The sequence below is a fragment of the Polyodon spathula genome, chromosome 15 (genome assembly GCF_017654505.1).
Source record: "Polyodon spathula isolate WHYD16114869_AA chromosome 15, ASM1765450v1, whole genome shotgun sequence".
In the NCBI taxonomy this organism is placed as follows: Eukaryota; Metazoa; Chordata; class Actinopteri; order Acipenseriformes; family Polyodontidae; genus Polyodon; species Polyodon spathula.
This window is the reverse complement of record NC_054548.1, coordinates 24,732,463-24,747,684: the sequence shown is the minus strand read 5'-3', so window position 1 is coordinate 24,747,684 and position 15,222 is coordinate 24,732,463. Positions and strand designations below refer to the sequence as shown.

Sequence of the window (15,222 nt, the reverse complement as noted above, 5' to 3'; positions counted from 1 at the left end):
TCTGTACAGTGGTGGTTAGCTTGTCTGATGATACACCTAACTATAATGATGTAGATGCCTGTAATTAAGTAACATTTTTCTTCAAAATAAATGTCTGAACTGGGTCATTTAAAGACCAAATAACATTTTAAAGTTTGTTTTAGTTGCAACATCTCCTAAGTGTATTTTGTTTTTAAAGGTAAGGGTGTCGGTATTTAGACGAGCCACTGTTTAGCTCAACTGAGAACCCTCTGTCAATGATGTTGCTGTAAAATGTCTGCATTCTGATGATTTTATGGATGGCATCATTACTCAAGACTCTAGTCCCATATTAGCAGTTTACACAATAGCATAGTCTGCTACAGGGCCCATGTATGCCTTGTTGGAGGGCCTAGAATTACTTCTTATGATTTGGTTCTTTAAAATTTACACTATAGTTTCCTATAGATACTGCAGGACAAACTACAGGAAACTATGGACTGTATTTTCAAAGCAGTTCTTCCATTCTTTAATTAACTCCTTTTTTTGAAAGGAGAAAGAAAATCATGTTAATGTTACGAAATGAAAAACAAAACCCTTTGAGAGATCTTAAGACTACTTGAAATATATCAACTTAGTTGTTAGGTTCTAGTTTTATAAAATTCTAGGTGTTTTTACTGCTTTTCAAAAATAGGAGGAATCTGGAATCTGTTCAGGTGCTTGTTGCACTAAAATACATAACTTTGCATTATTGAAACCAACTTTGTTTTCTTTATAAAACTACAATACTGTAGCGGATGCATAGTAAAATTAAATTCAAACAAAACTACCTTAAATCATATCAGCCAGTGGAAACTAGGAGACTTGGCAGATATGTGTTCTGTCATGCCATCCTTGCTTTTGAAAGTATTTGCTGATGAAGTATGTCAGGGGGAGGATACAAATGTTTTGGTCTGGTTGGTAATAGTGATAATGTGAGAGTAACAGCAGAATTGTCATGACACAAGACAGTAACAGAGCCAAACAACATGAATCATTCCGGATGGTTCTTACCCTTGGAAACCAACCGAGTCAATGCAGCTACAATCTGGGAAAGGAGTTGCAAACTAAAACAATAAAAAAGGGACAGAGAAACTATAAACATCCTATTTTAACCCTGTTCATCTTAACAATGGAAGCTGTTATTATTTGAAGAAGGAGAGGGACGTGCTGTACAGTATTTAATCTGCTTTCCCTGAAGTTCCTGAATGTCTTGGAACCTTTCCCAGACATTCTAAAACTTGGGAGATTATCTATTTTATCCCCATCACCCATTTAGAGAAAAGACTACAGTGAAAGTAAATTAAAAAACACTGTAGGCCTACTGTATAGGACAGTTTAACTGCATGTAATCTCTATTTTGTTATCCAAAGTAAATGGTTATTATAATTCTCATTGCATTTACAGTTCAACTATAGTTACACAAACACTTATTTGCTGAAATGACACTAATTTAAAAGAGAAACACTTTAATGTAATACAGTTTCTGAAAGTGGGAAACTTTAGCACTACATTATCAGTTTACTTTGGTTAGATCCATACAATAGTGAGATTCTAAGACATGTACCTTGAAGATGCTCATATGCTGTAACCTGTAGCCATGTCCTTTTATTTGTATTGTTTTTATTTTTTAGTATACACTTGTCTTGGTGCTCTGCCTGACTCATTTACAAACACAACATTGGAATGTCCTTTTGCTCAGTGACCCCCGATTCACTCCAAGAGTTCTGGCAGAGGGCAAAGTTCTGATTTTAGTTTCAGTAACAGCAGGGGCAGTGCCTCACTACAGTGATTGCATTGCAGAGTACACACTAACTTTTAACATTTTTCAACCAAAAAATATGTGTTCCTTTTGAACCATCAGCAGATTTTCGTTTTCAAATAATTTTTTTTTTATATTTATTGTGACAAAGTGGGGGTGCCTTGCCACAATTCAGGACATTTTCACTGTCTTCATGTGTGTAAAAGAAACATGTACTGGACCACAGATGTAATTTAAACAGGACAGGGCTTGTATATTTGTTCATAAAAAATAAATAAAAAAAAAAAACCAAAAACCTAACTCCTCAAAGGAGTACTAACTAAACAGAGTACAGTCCCTGACTGACCAGCAGGCAGCTAAGCTGCTTACCAATATGAAACTACATAACTGTTTGGAAGCAGCGCACATAGCTTTCTGCTTCCTCCAACTTGGCAGCACTGAATTAACAACTTGTGAGGCTTATATGTCCCTCAGTAACAAGTGTGGGCAGCTGGCTCTGATTTACAATGGTCATGCCACCTGCCAAAACAATTAACAAATCATACAATTAAATTAACCAATTACACCATTTTCATTAACTTAGCTGCCTTTTGCAGATACCCTCACCAAGATGGAGTAGATGGTCCCTAAACTCCCAGGGTCCTAAAGCCTCCAAACTAAGGTTGGGAACACCTACTTTATTACAATATATATTTTCATCAGGTTTTTGACACAGTACATGACCATTTTTCAGGGATGGAGGTAAGACTCGCATGCGTAGCAGTTTGATTCATTCCTGGTTTTACTAGTAGTTTGATAAGACAACCTGAGCTTGTTACTTATACACTGTGGCTAATCAAGCATGTAGTATTTACATGTTAATCTGCATTCTGATGAGTAGTAGCGCCCCACCCCAACCCCAAAGTGTTTCACTTGGCCTGGCCCGCTTAGTCCCTGCTCTGACAGATCACTTGGAATGGTAAGGGGGTTCGGAGCAGACCAAACTAGCCGGCTGGATCGGGAGTACTGGTACCAAAAGGCAAGATAAACTCCAGGAGAGGAGGGCATTCCATACCCTCGCCCCTCTCTGTGTGAAGAAGTGTCTCTGGCAGGGCAGAAGCCCAGCTGCTGTAAATAGTGTGTTTGGGAATGTAAGGTTGGCAGGATGGGGTTAAATCTACACCTGCCAGCAATCACAGGTGTGGCCATTCTCCAATTAGGTAATTTATGCCAATTGGGGAGTGGCCAGATGTATAGAAAGGAGAAAAGCTTTGATTTGAAGAAGGAGTTTGTGCTGTGATTCTTTACACTGGTTTGTAGTGTTGTAGTGAAGGCCAGTGCCCAGCTTGCATGTAGTTATTTAGTTCAAACAGTTTATTGTGACCCTTGTGCGCCATCTGTTTTGAGTATTTGTTAATAAATGTGCGCACCTGCGCTTAAACTGCAGCTTGCTGACTCTGGGTCTCTTTCCTGCCGGTAAGGCAGCTTGGGCTGTGACGCTGTCCTGTTACAGTCTCCTACCCACTGTCCTAACTCTGTCTCCACCTGATTTCCAACTGTATGTCATCTGGTCCTGCCTTACCTGTGCCAAAGGTTATGAAACTCTCACATAGAAACGGCCCTGGTGGTACATTGAAATTTCGTTCTGTTTGATATTTCATTTTTAAACACTGAAACTCAGAATCAATTATTGTAAGGTGACATTGGTTTTATGTTGGAAAATATTTTTAAGAAAAATAAAAAACTGAAATATCTTGCTTGCATAAGTATTCAACCCCTGTGCTGTGGAAGCTCCAAGTTTGTATCGATGAAAGAAATTGCCCTAACGAGGACAAAATTACCTTACCATTGGCCTCCACCTGTGAACCATTAAAGTTGCTGTCACATTTTCTGGATAAAAACCCCACTGTTGAAGGATCATTGGTAAGGCTGTGAAGGAAAATGAAGACCAAAGAGCATTCTACAGAAGTTAGAGATAAAGTAATACAAATGCATAGATTAGGGAAAGGGTACAAAATAATATCCAAGTGTTTGGATATCCCAGTGAGCACAGTTGGATCAATAATCAGGAATTGGAAGCTGCATCACACCACCCAGGCACTGCCAAGAAAAGGCCGTCCCTCAAAACTCAGTGCTCAAACAAGAAGGAGACTTGTGAGAGAAGCCACAGAGAGGCCAACAATCACTTTGAAGGAGCTACAGAGTTCAGTGGCTGGGAGTGGAGTAATGGTGCACCAGTCAGCCATATCAAGAGCTCTGCATAACACTGGCCTGTATGGGAGGGTGGCAAAAAAGAAGCCGTTACTCAAAAAGTACCATCTGAAAGCACGTCTGGAGTTTGCCAGAAAGCATAAGAGTGACCCAGCTGCGATGTGGGAAAAGGTTTTGTGGTCAGATGAGATCAAGATAGAGCTTTTTGGCCAAAACTCAAAGCGCTATGTGTAGTGCAAACCTAACACTGCCCATGTCTCAAGACACACCATCCTTACAGTGAAGTATGGTGGTGGCAGCATCATGCTGTGGGGATGCTTCTCATCAGCTGGGACTGGGCATTTTGTTACAATTGAAGGAAGAATGGATGGAGCAAAATACAGGAAAATACTGCAAGAGAATCTGCTTCAGAATCTGCTAAAAAACTGAAGCTTGGGAGGAAATTCACCTTTCAGCAGGATAATGATCCCAAGCACAAGGCCAGAGCAACACTGGAGTGGCTCAAGAACAAAAAGGTGAATGTCCTACAGTGGCCCAGTCAAAGTCCTGATCTCAATCCCATTGAGAATCTGTGGCACTATTTGAAAATTGCGTCATCCAACCAACCTGAACAACCTGGAGCAAATCTGCCAAGAAGAATGGGCCAAAATCACTCCGACACTAGACTTAAAGCTGTTATTGCAGCGAAAGGTGGCTCTACCAAATATTAATGTGTGGGGGTTGAATACTTATACAAGCAAGATATTTCAGTTTTTTATTTTTCTTAAAAATATTTCCCAACATAAAACCAATATCACCTTACAATAATTGATTTTGAGTTTAAGTGTTTTAAAATAAAATATCGAACAGAATGAAATTTCAATGTACCATTTGTAATTCAGTAATATGAGAGAATTGGTCAGGGGTCTGAATACTTTTGCAAGGCACTGTGTATGTATGTATATATGTATATATATATATATATATATATATATATATATATATATATATATATGTGTGTGTGTGTGTGTGTGTGTGTGTGTGTGTGTGTATATATATATATATATATAAAACTATATTTATTGGCTGACAAACTGGTTGATAATATTTACGTAGCATCAATTATAAAAACTTATTGTGAATAAAAGACACACACCTTTATGTGTTGTGTAAAAGCATTGATACATATGCAACTACGACTATATTGTTGAATATGGAATATAAGTGTAATTAACATTATTGAGTTTTTATATTTATTGCTTTGTTACTAAATAACAGGAAGAAAAGGTCATTGTGACAAATTAAGCTTAATTATGGATGCACTGCCGCTCGACTCATTTTTTTTTTTACTTCGCTCAGCACACTAGAAGTATTATTATATGCAGTTCTAAAGGGTTTCTTGCATTCATCTACAGAAGTGGTTTTCAACATTTTTTAAAAATAAAATTCAAGATCGTTATTTTTTAAATGTATTAGTTTTGTTATTTCTGAGTCGGTTGAAAAGCCCTGATCTCGTTATTTTTGGGGAGATCTGGCACCGGCACCATATTTTTTACAGTGTTTACTAAACAAACTTATACCTATATATATATATATATATATATATATATATTATATATATTATATATAATATATATCTTATATATAATATATAGATATATATATACAGTTAGTGGATCAAAAAATGGAAACACCAATGTAAAGTCACTTAACAGGGGGTTGGGCCACCACATGCGGCTAGTACGGCCTGTATGCGTTATGGCATAGAGTCTGCTCACCTCTGGAATTCTGCAGGAAGGATGCGGCACCATTCTTCCACGAGAAAGTCAATCAACTCTCGCCTGGTTGATGGAGGTGGAAAACGCTGTCTCAGGCATCGTTCCAGAATATCCCATAAATGCTCGATTGGGTTCAGATCTGATGACTGAGAAGGCCATGACATATGAATAACATCAGTGTCATGCTCATCAAACCACTGGGCGACGTGGATGGGGGCATTGACACCCCCCCCGGCAGGAAAGAAATGCTGCAACATGGGGTGAAGATGATCACTCAGTACCATTAACTATCGATTAGCATTGACCTTGCCTTCTAAGGGAATGAGTGCACCCAAACCATGACAGGAAAATGCGCCCCGCAACATTACTGAATCACCAGAACCCTTCACTGTTGGAATCAACCACTCACAGAGCTGTAGCGTTCTTTAGGTTGGCGCCACACGTGCAGTCATCCATTTGTCGAGAACATGGTGAAGGATGATTCATCTGACCATATCACATTTCTCCACTGCTTTTCCATTGCCTGTGCTCTTTGCACCATTGGACTCGCTTATGTGCATTGCCAGGTGTGTTCAGCGGTTTGTGCACTGAAACCCGACTATGCTGTCCTGCTCTGTGGAGTTCTCGGTGGACCGCTTTTGATGAAATTGGCTGCTCTTGTCCCAGGTTGAAATTTGCAGTCAGTTGATCTGCAGTTGCTAGCATGTTTTGCCTTGCACTTTGAATCAATGCACAGATATCACGATCTTGGAGTATGTTCTTCCGCCCACTGTTGCCCTTTGCTGATGATGTCTTTCCCTCAGAGTTCCATGCTGACATCACCTTAGACACCGTTGCTCGTGAAACATCAGCAAGTTGAGCTGTCTTGGTCATTAAAGCTGCTGCCAAACGTGCCTCAACAATCACCCCTCTTTCAAAGTCATTGAGGTCTCCACTTGCAGTCATGCTAGCCATAATTACAGGTAATCGGGCCTGTCCAGAATTTTTATACATGACCCTATGCATGATGTTACCCTATGGGATGTTATTTGCTTATTTAACGCATGAGCCACACCGGCCACTTACTGTCCCTCATTTACCCAGGTGTTTCCATTTTTTTGCCCACTACCTGTACATACATACATCATACATATATATATATATATATATATATATATATATATATATATATATATATATATATATATATATATATATATATATATATATATAATTAAAATAGTTTTTTTTTTTTCATTTATCTACACATCCTACCCCACAACTTAAAAGTGAAAAAAATATCCTAGAAATTTGTAGAAAATTAATTAAAAATAAAAACTGAAGTAGCTTGGTTGGACAAGTGTCCACCCCCCTTCTAATAGCAATCCTAAATTAGCTCAGGTGTAAGCAATTGCCTTCAGAATCACACACCAAGTTAAGTGGCCTCCACCTGTGTTAAATTGTGGTGATTCACACGATTTCAGGACAAATTCAGCAGTTCCTGTAGGTTCCCTCTGCTGGGTAGGGCATTTCAAGGCAAAGACTCAACCATGAGTATCAAGGCGCTTTAAAAATAACTCTGGGACAAAGTGGTTGAAAGGCACAGATCAGGGGATGGGTATAAAAAAATATCAAAGGCCTTGACTATCCCTTGGAGCTCGGTCAAGACGATTATTAATAAGTGGAAGGTGTATGGCACCACCAAGACCCTGCCTAGATCAGGCTGTCCCTCCAAGCTGACCGAGCAAGAAGGAGACTAATCAGAGAAGCTACCAAGAGGCCAATGGCAACTTTGCAAGAGCTACAGGCTTTTATGGCCAAGACTGGTCAAAGTGTGCATGTGAACATGGCAACAGTATCCCAGGCACTCCACAAATCTAGCCTGTATGGTAGGGTGGCAAGAACGAAGCCATTACTCAAGAAAGCCCATCTTGAACCCTGTTTCAAGTATGCAAAAAAAAAAAAACACCCAGGAGATTCTGTAGCCATGTGGCAAAAAGTTTTGTGGTCTCACGAAACTAAAATGGAACTTTTTTGGCTTAAATGTAGCGTTATGTTTGGCGCAAACCTAACACAGCACATCACCCAAAGAACACCATCCCTACTGGAATGGAAGTTCACCTTTCAGCATGACAATGACCCAAAGCACACAGCCAAAGCTACACTGGGGTGGCTAAGGAACAAAAAGGTAAATGTCCTTGAGTGGCCCAGTCAGAGCCCCGACCTAAATCCAATCGAAAATTTGTGGCATGACTTGAAGATTGCTGTCCATCAACGCTCCCCAAGGAACTTGACAGAGCTTGAACAGTTTTGTAAAGAAGAATGGTCAAATATTGTCAAATCTAGGTGTGCAAAGTTGGTAGAGACCTATCCAAACAGACTCACAGCTGTAATTGCTGCCAAAGGTGCTTCCACCAAGTATTAACTCAGGGGGGTGGAGACTTATCCTATTATGATCTTTCAGTTTTGTATTTTTAATACATAATTTTTTTCTCAACAAAAACTTTTTTTCCCCTTAACAGTATGGAGTATGGTGTGTAGATAAGTGGGAATAATCATCATTAAATGTATGAAACTCTGAGACACTGACACAACAAAATGTGAAAAAAGTATATATAGTAACACGGCAGGGAGGGGGTTAATATCCTTCCAGCCAAAAACATGCGCAAATGCACATTTGTGTGTTTGTGTGTTAATTGTTGTATTGTTAATTATCCCCTGCCCTGGCTATCATTGTAAATTTGAGCCAGGTGCAGGGTATTTAAAGAAAGCAGCCAGTGTGCTCAGGGCTGCTGCTGTGTGGACGGCCTGGCTGATGGTGTTTTCAACCATTTAAAAAAAAGGTACTGTGTGAAAGCCTCTTTTTTTGTGTTTTGTTTTGTTAGCTGTCCTATTGAATAGTTTAGGTTTATGTTTAGTTAGTGCTCTAGTAAGAGCTAGGTGTTTATTTTGTGTTTGTTTATTTTTGTTTCTGTGTTATTAAAAGTGAAACTGCAGTTCTTGTGCCTGGGTCTACATTTTTGAAGGGGCAACGAACCGCAGAGTTGAAGCCTGGTTCACAATTGGTGGCATCGTGTGTGGGCGCCCCTAGAGACCCAGAGAGAAAAATGGGTTTATAAGAATTGGATCAGCAGGATCAGCCGGAACACCGATGCTCAGTTAGAGCAGAACAAGAGATGGGAGAAAGAGCTGGGGTTAGCCCCATTGGAAACAAAGGAGTGGGAACCACAGAGCTGGAGCTGCTGCTCTAAAAGTGGGAGCAGGCACGAGAAGCCCCGCGGTCTCCAGCGCCTGAGGGAGAAGCCCCGCGGTCTCCAGCGCCTGAGGGAGAAGCCCCGCGGTCTCCAGCGCCTGAGGGAGAAGCCCCGCAGTCTCCAGCGCCTGAGGGAGAAGCAACAAACAAGGGGGGAGGAGGTGAAGAACCCACCTCTACCACAGCCCCGACCACCACCCCTGCAATACAGTCCGGCGCTACTGTGGGTGGTACCTTGCTTCTTGTTCCTGGACACCCTGCCAATGTTCCTAGACCTCCCTGCGCTAGACCTGGAGACCAGTTTCTGCACCATCGGCCACAGCTCTGCCCCTGGTTCCCTACTCCGCTCTCCCCGACCACCCAGATGTCGCTCGGCTGCTGCCAGATGTGCTTGTGCTCCCCCTGGGTGATCGGACATCACTAGGCCAGGTGAAGACCTATGTCTGCTGCTGCAGCCGCCTGTTCCCCGGTCGTCTCTGCAGTAATCATGGTGGGGTCCCTTGTCACCGGATCGCGGTCCCTCCCTGGAAGCGCCGGAGGGACCAGCCCACCCTCAAGCCCGCCCGTGGAATAGGGCGAAAATTTACATTTGTGGACTTGAGGGTGGGTGGTCTTTTTTAAGGGAGGAGGGGGAGGTGGCCGTTAAATGGCCAGTGTCTTGTAAAGACAAAGGGGAGGATGAGTAACACGGCAGGGAGGGGGTTAATATCCTCCCTGCCAAAAACATGTGCAAATGCACATTTGTGTGTTTGTTAATTGAATTAGATTAGTGTTAATTGTGTTATTGTTAATTATCCCCTGCACCTGGCTATCATTGTAAATTAGAGCCAGGTGCAGGGTATTTAAAGGAAGCAGCCAGTGTGCCGAGGGCTGCTGCTGTGTGGCGGGCCCGGTTGATTGTGCTTTCAACCATTCGAAAACAAAAAAAAGGTACTGTGTGAAAGCCTCTTTTTGTGTTTTGTTAGCTGGTGTAACGGGTAAACAGCTTAGCTGTCCTGTTGAATAGTTTAGGTTTATTTTTGTTAGTGCTCTAGTAAGAGCTAGTTGTTTTATTTTGTGTTTGTTTATTTTTGTTTCTGTGTTATTAAAAGTGCACGCAAGCGCTTTAAACTGCAACTCTGTCCTGGGTCCTGTTTTAACCTGTGTGAGTTGCAAGTCTTTCACTCTATATTCACACATAAACAGACAGATTCAGCATTTCATATTTAATCTCGGGTTATGCTACAGAGTATGCCAAAGTTGAAGTACAGGCTGTTACATTACCTGCGCAAATGTTATGTGTTCCGATGAAGGCAAAGGCATGGGCCCAGGTGGTTTTTTTTTTGATCCTGAGAATCTCTAAAATTAACAAAAACACAGCTCCAAAAATCAGAGCTGAGGTGACTGTCTGAAGAGGGGAGTTGAGGATAGCTGTCACTGTTTCCATTTTGCTGTGTGGTGCACCAAAATTGCAATGGTATTCTTTGACTCGATGTACAAGGTGAAACAAGTTCAAACCAAGACGCTGTTCACCCACTCGTTCATCAATCTAATTGGTTGTCAAACAGGAGTTCTTTGACTTTGGAAAGGGAGAGTTTTATTAAAACAATTTACAACTATGGCCAAAAGGTTTGCATCACTCGATATAATTAACAAAATTTGCTTCATAAACTCGAATGAAACTCACTGAATAATGTTACTTTACCATATTGAATTACATACCCAATTGTATTTTTCATGTGATATTTTCAATCTAACATGAACTCCATCATCTGAACAAACCAGTCTACAGTATTACTGTTTTTCACATTAACTTAAAACAACCTCTAACTGCTGCACAACCACTGCACCTTCCCTGTCCAATTCATGGCCACGTTTAACTACACACTATAACCATAGGGGAGACTGGGTATCGTAACATGGGACATTGTAACACCTTGAATTTATCCAATCACAAGCAAGCTAGAGTGCCATCACTCACTGGGCACATGCTCAGTTCAGGTCTCTGTAACACGTGTTACAATTGAGCCTATACACAGGTGAACTATATTTGGGCACATGAATCTTGCACTGAATGAAACAAAATGTTCATATATTACAGTTGTGACCCAGAGTGACATATTCTTGCTTGGTAAAGCCTATAATTTTATGGATGTTAAATAGTTTTAAAAGTTGAGCGCGATTGCCCAAGTGATAATGATTCGAGTCAACAAACAGGAACTTTTTTAGAAGGCAGAGAAGGATTGAATTAAAGATCCACACACAATCCAAAAAGAGTTGCAGGAGGGGCAAGAGGAAAGAGGACAATACGAGATACAGATCCCAGACTCGCAACTGCAACAAGACACGGTAATTAACCTTTCCAGTAAGAAACTCCCAATCATCAGTCTAAAGGATTATCTTTTGTACCTAAAACTAAAGAAACTACTTTGATGTCAAGGTTGATCTGTTTAGTTTCTTCAGGAAAATCAAACAGAGACATTTATTCTCTATGAATATGACTACATATACAGGTAGCGAGAACACTGTTCGGGACATTACACCATTTAAACCAAAAAGTGTTTTTAGCCCAAATGCATCTATTAACACCTTCTATAGACTAGTTGAACAGGATGTTATGAAGTCAATTTTTCAATAAAGGTACTTAGTTTATGAGTTAAATAAAACAAACATATTTGCTTCATGTAAAAATTGATCTTCTTCAATAAAACATTCAATTCTTGAGTTAAATGAAATGTGTTGTTTATTTAATTATTCTTCACAGAATGTTGGCCATGGGGTCAGTTGTAACATCGGACACCATTTCAAGCCCTCTTGCCATAACAGGATAACTATGGGAATTGGTAGAGGACAGTTGTACTGTAAGTTGTTTGTGTCAACCCCTGGTTACACTAGCTCAAATCATTTGTGCTTAATGGAGAGAAATGCAAAAAATGTCCCCGGTCTCCCCTATCTATTGTATTGTTACCATTAATTTCTATAGTTTTTCATACTTTTAATTTAGTATAGTAACCTATATGGAAAAAATATTCTGGAACTATGAATATGATTAATAATTAACAAGTGCTGTGTGCCTCGCTACAAACAGGGACTTTTTTAAGGTTTGGGGGAAAATGTGGGAAGAGGGAACTTGTGTTTGGGGTATAGAATAAAGGTGTGGCCAATAATGAAAGACCTGCAATTTTGTATTTTGATATGTGCTCCTTTTATATGCACGGCACCCTCAAGTAGTAGTTATGTTTATAGCTAATGACATTATTATTATTTTAGAATGCGGTTTTGAGAGTAAACGGTAAAAAGAAAGAGGGCAGATGACACACAAGATTTTGTAAGCGGAGGCACAAATACAGTTTTCAACCGCTGATAAGTATGTAGATTAGTAAAAAGTCTGTATACATAGAAATCATAAAGGTAAGAATATAAAAGGACCTAAGGATAAAGGATATAAAGATATAAGGATAAGACAATAGTTAAACTAAAGAATATTCATTAATGCTTTTGAACGGAGTTAGTGTCTATGAACATATTTTCTGTATTGGAAGGATGTTCCACTTGTTTGACTATTATTGGATGTAAGCAAATAAAAGCTTATTGTTTTCCTAAGATTGGGAAGTCTGTATGCCTGGAATTATTCTTTAAGTTGAGAATTGGAAGTGATATGTGAAGCACAGTGACTGGATTACGAGTCGTATTGTATAGGATACCTAGCTTACAAAAACTAAAGTGGTAAAATCATTTATTAAGAAGCCACTGCAAGACCTTTCAACTCCCCTTTTCACTGCAGTGCAAGTAGACTGCAACATGTTGATAGACAAAGGGGGCTGCAAGCGTGATGGTTATCAGATGGGTGTGTCTCATTTCAGAATTGTTTAATTGTGCACAGGCCCAGTGTAGGAATTTTAATTTGGTTCAGGGGAGATATTGAAGACACCAACTGCATGGTCTTGCGTTGCTGTTCACATCTTTTTTTTTTTAATATTTCCCAGTTATTTACATGTCATACTGTCAGTATATGACTGTCTCGCTCAGTGTTCCACAACAGCAGCACAAGGTTTCCTTCCTCCCCCACCTCCATTATTAGGCAGGGTGCTCTGAAACATGACTTCTTGTGTAGTGGAGGACTGTTGTCTGCAACCAGTTTTTTGATTGAGAAAATGGAGTGGGATGCTATGGGCACGATCCCAAGCAAATACTGTGTAGATAATGGCCAATTCATGAAATGCACAACTTTGCTATTATACATTTGTAATGTGCTCTATTACTTGTAAGATAGCGTTTATGAAAGGTTTTGGTGTTCACGAATTAATCACAACCTCTACTTTGTGAAACTGATACACAATTTAAAAGATTATTTCAAAAGTAATTCATGCTTACTTCAAATGTAGTTGAAGTGACAGTTATAATTAAGGTAGTTTGCAAATTCAAGTTGTATTTATTTGCCGGTGAAATTTTGAAAAGGAGTCAAAGCATATCTGAAGCAGTTGAGCTGCATTTTCTGTACTTCATCCACTTATTTCAATACTTTTATTATTAAGAATCTTTATATAGCACCTTTTCATAGTGGACCACCATCACAAAGCACTTTACAAGACTAGGGTGTGTGAAACTATGTATTAGCTGAGGTTTACTTACAAGAACATCTCACCTGAAAGGCAGAGCACAAGGAGATAAGTGACTTGCTCAGGGTCACAGTGACTGAGCTGGGATTTGAACTGGGTACCTCATGGTTACAAGCCCATTTCTTTATCCACTGGACCACACAGCCAACAAATAGCAGAGTGTGAAACTTTTACAGTACACAAGATTTTTCTCTCATGCTTGCATTGGGCCAAGAACCTGCCTTACTTTCCTGTACTTTGTTTTTTCCTTTCTTCTCTTTCTAGGTAAGACAGGGCTGCTTGATGATCTCTTGCCCTATTTTGATGTGAAGATTATGCCAGGTACCATTAACTTTCACCAGTCGTTCCGCTGTCTGTCTGTCCGGCCTTCCAAAATGTTGCCGTTAAGATGCACTTTTAAAAAAAAAAAAAAAAAAAAAAAAAAAAGTCAGATTTAACTGCAATGGGTTCCTGGTTTTGCGCAATATTTGTAAACAAATATCGTTTAAATTTTAAAGGCACAGCATTACATTAAGACCAGCTCTTGCTTCACCTTTTTGAATTATAAAATTATAGTCTGGGTAGATCACTCATCAGAATCGATTAATTACACTTGCAGTGCTTGCTTGTAGTTATACTTTTTCAGATCTTTTACTGTTTTCTTATCTACAGCATGTCTGCTATCTTAATTGTGTACAAATGGACAGATTATTCTAAGGGGTGATACTCAAGGCTTAAAAAAACATTTTCTGATCACTAGTTAGCTTGAATGTTATCCTGCAACCACAATATAGATATGCTTCTTGTGTAGCAGGTATCAGCTCTTCACCTGAGCGTTCCACACACTCAGATAATGAAGGATTTGCAAAAAAGTTGCTGTGCTAATGAAAGGTGGTAAAGGGTTATTCCCCTTATAGCACTGTACTAGGGTTTTAGCAGCATTCCCATGGTTTGAGCAACTTGCTATATTTGTATTACTATTTCATTTATTTCTTAGCAAGCTACTTAAAATACTGAATTAAATGTATTGTGGAGTAATCCACACAACAAAATGCTACATGTTTTAAAAAAAAAAAAAATGCATTGCTCTTCACATATTGTAGGATTTTAAAACCGAAATACTGTCTGTATTTTGGATTGCATATTAAAAATACAACAGCAGGTGGTAGGAAGAAAACTATGAACATACCCAAAGGAATGACCCATTCGTGATTCTATGCTTAAACAAAGTCTGTCCTAAGGCAGTACAGGCTTGCAGGACAGGAGTTGTTAAAAGCCTGTTCTGTAGCCAGTGTGAATCTCCGCTAGTCTTGACTTTCCTAATACTGCCATAGTGACTTGTGCTTGTTTATTGTTCTAAACTTTGTTGTGTTTAGAACTTTACAGTGTTATTTTTACACTGCAGTTGCTGACAGGACTTCCAAGTCCTAGCTGTCTGCTATATTACCTGCAGTTTTTAGAAATTATTTTATTCTGCTGGGGAAGTAGTGGGAGCAGGCATGTGTGTTAGTAAGACTATCTGAATATTTGTTTTTTTATAAAAAGTAGCCTCAAAATTCCGCTGGCGTCAAACAAGGGTTACACCTGAAGCTCATTCAAACAGTGAAAACGTGTCAGATCTGAGGTGGAGCTTAGATGTGTTAATTGAACTTCACTAAAGAGAACATTATGGTGGGATATATGTATTGTGCTCAGTGGAGCATTATG

At 39.6% G+C, this 15,222-nt stretch overlaps 1 protein-coding gene across 2 annotated transcripts in view; it reads left to right on the top strand.

The window, feature by feature from the left end:
* LOC121328158 (immunoglobulin-like domain-containing receptor 2) overlaps positions 1-15,222 on the top strand; it is a 48,877-nt gene that overhangs the window by 19,362 nt on the left and 14,293 nt on the right. The window contains exon 4 of one of the 2 annotated variants that reach the window (XM_041272683.1): positions 13,801-13,857. The exons of the other annotated variant lie outside the window; for it this stretch is intronic. Coding sequence (XP_041128617.1) covers positions 13,801-13,857 — 57 coding nt within the window. The remainder of the gene's footprint in view (positions 1-13,800; positions 13,858-15,222) is intronic. 2 annotated transcript variants of the gene reach the window in all.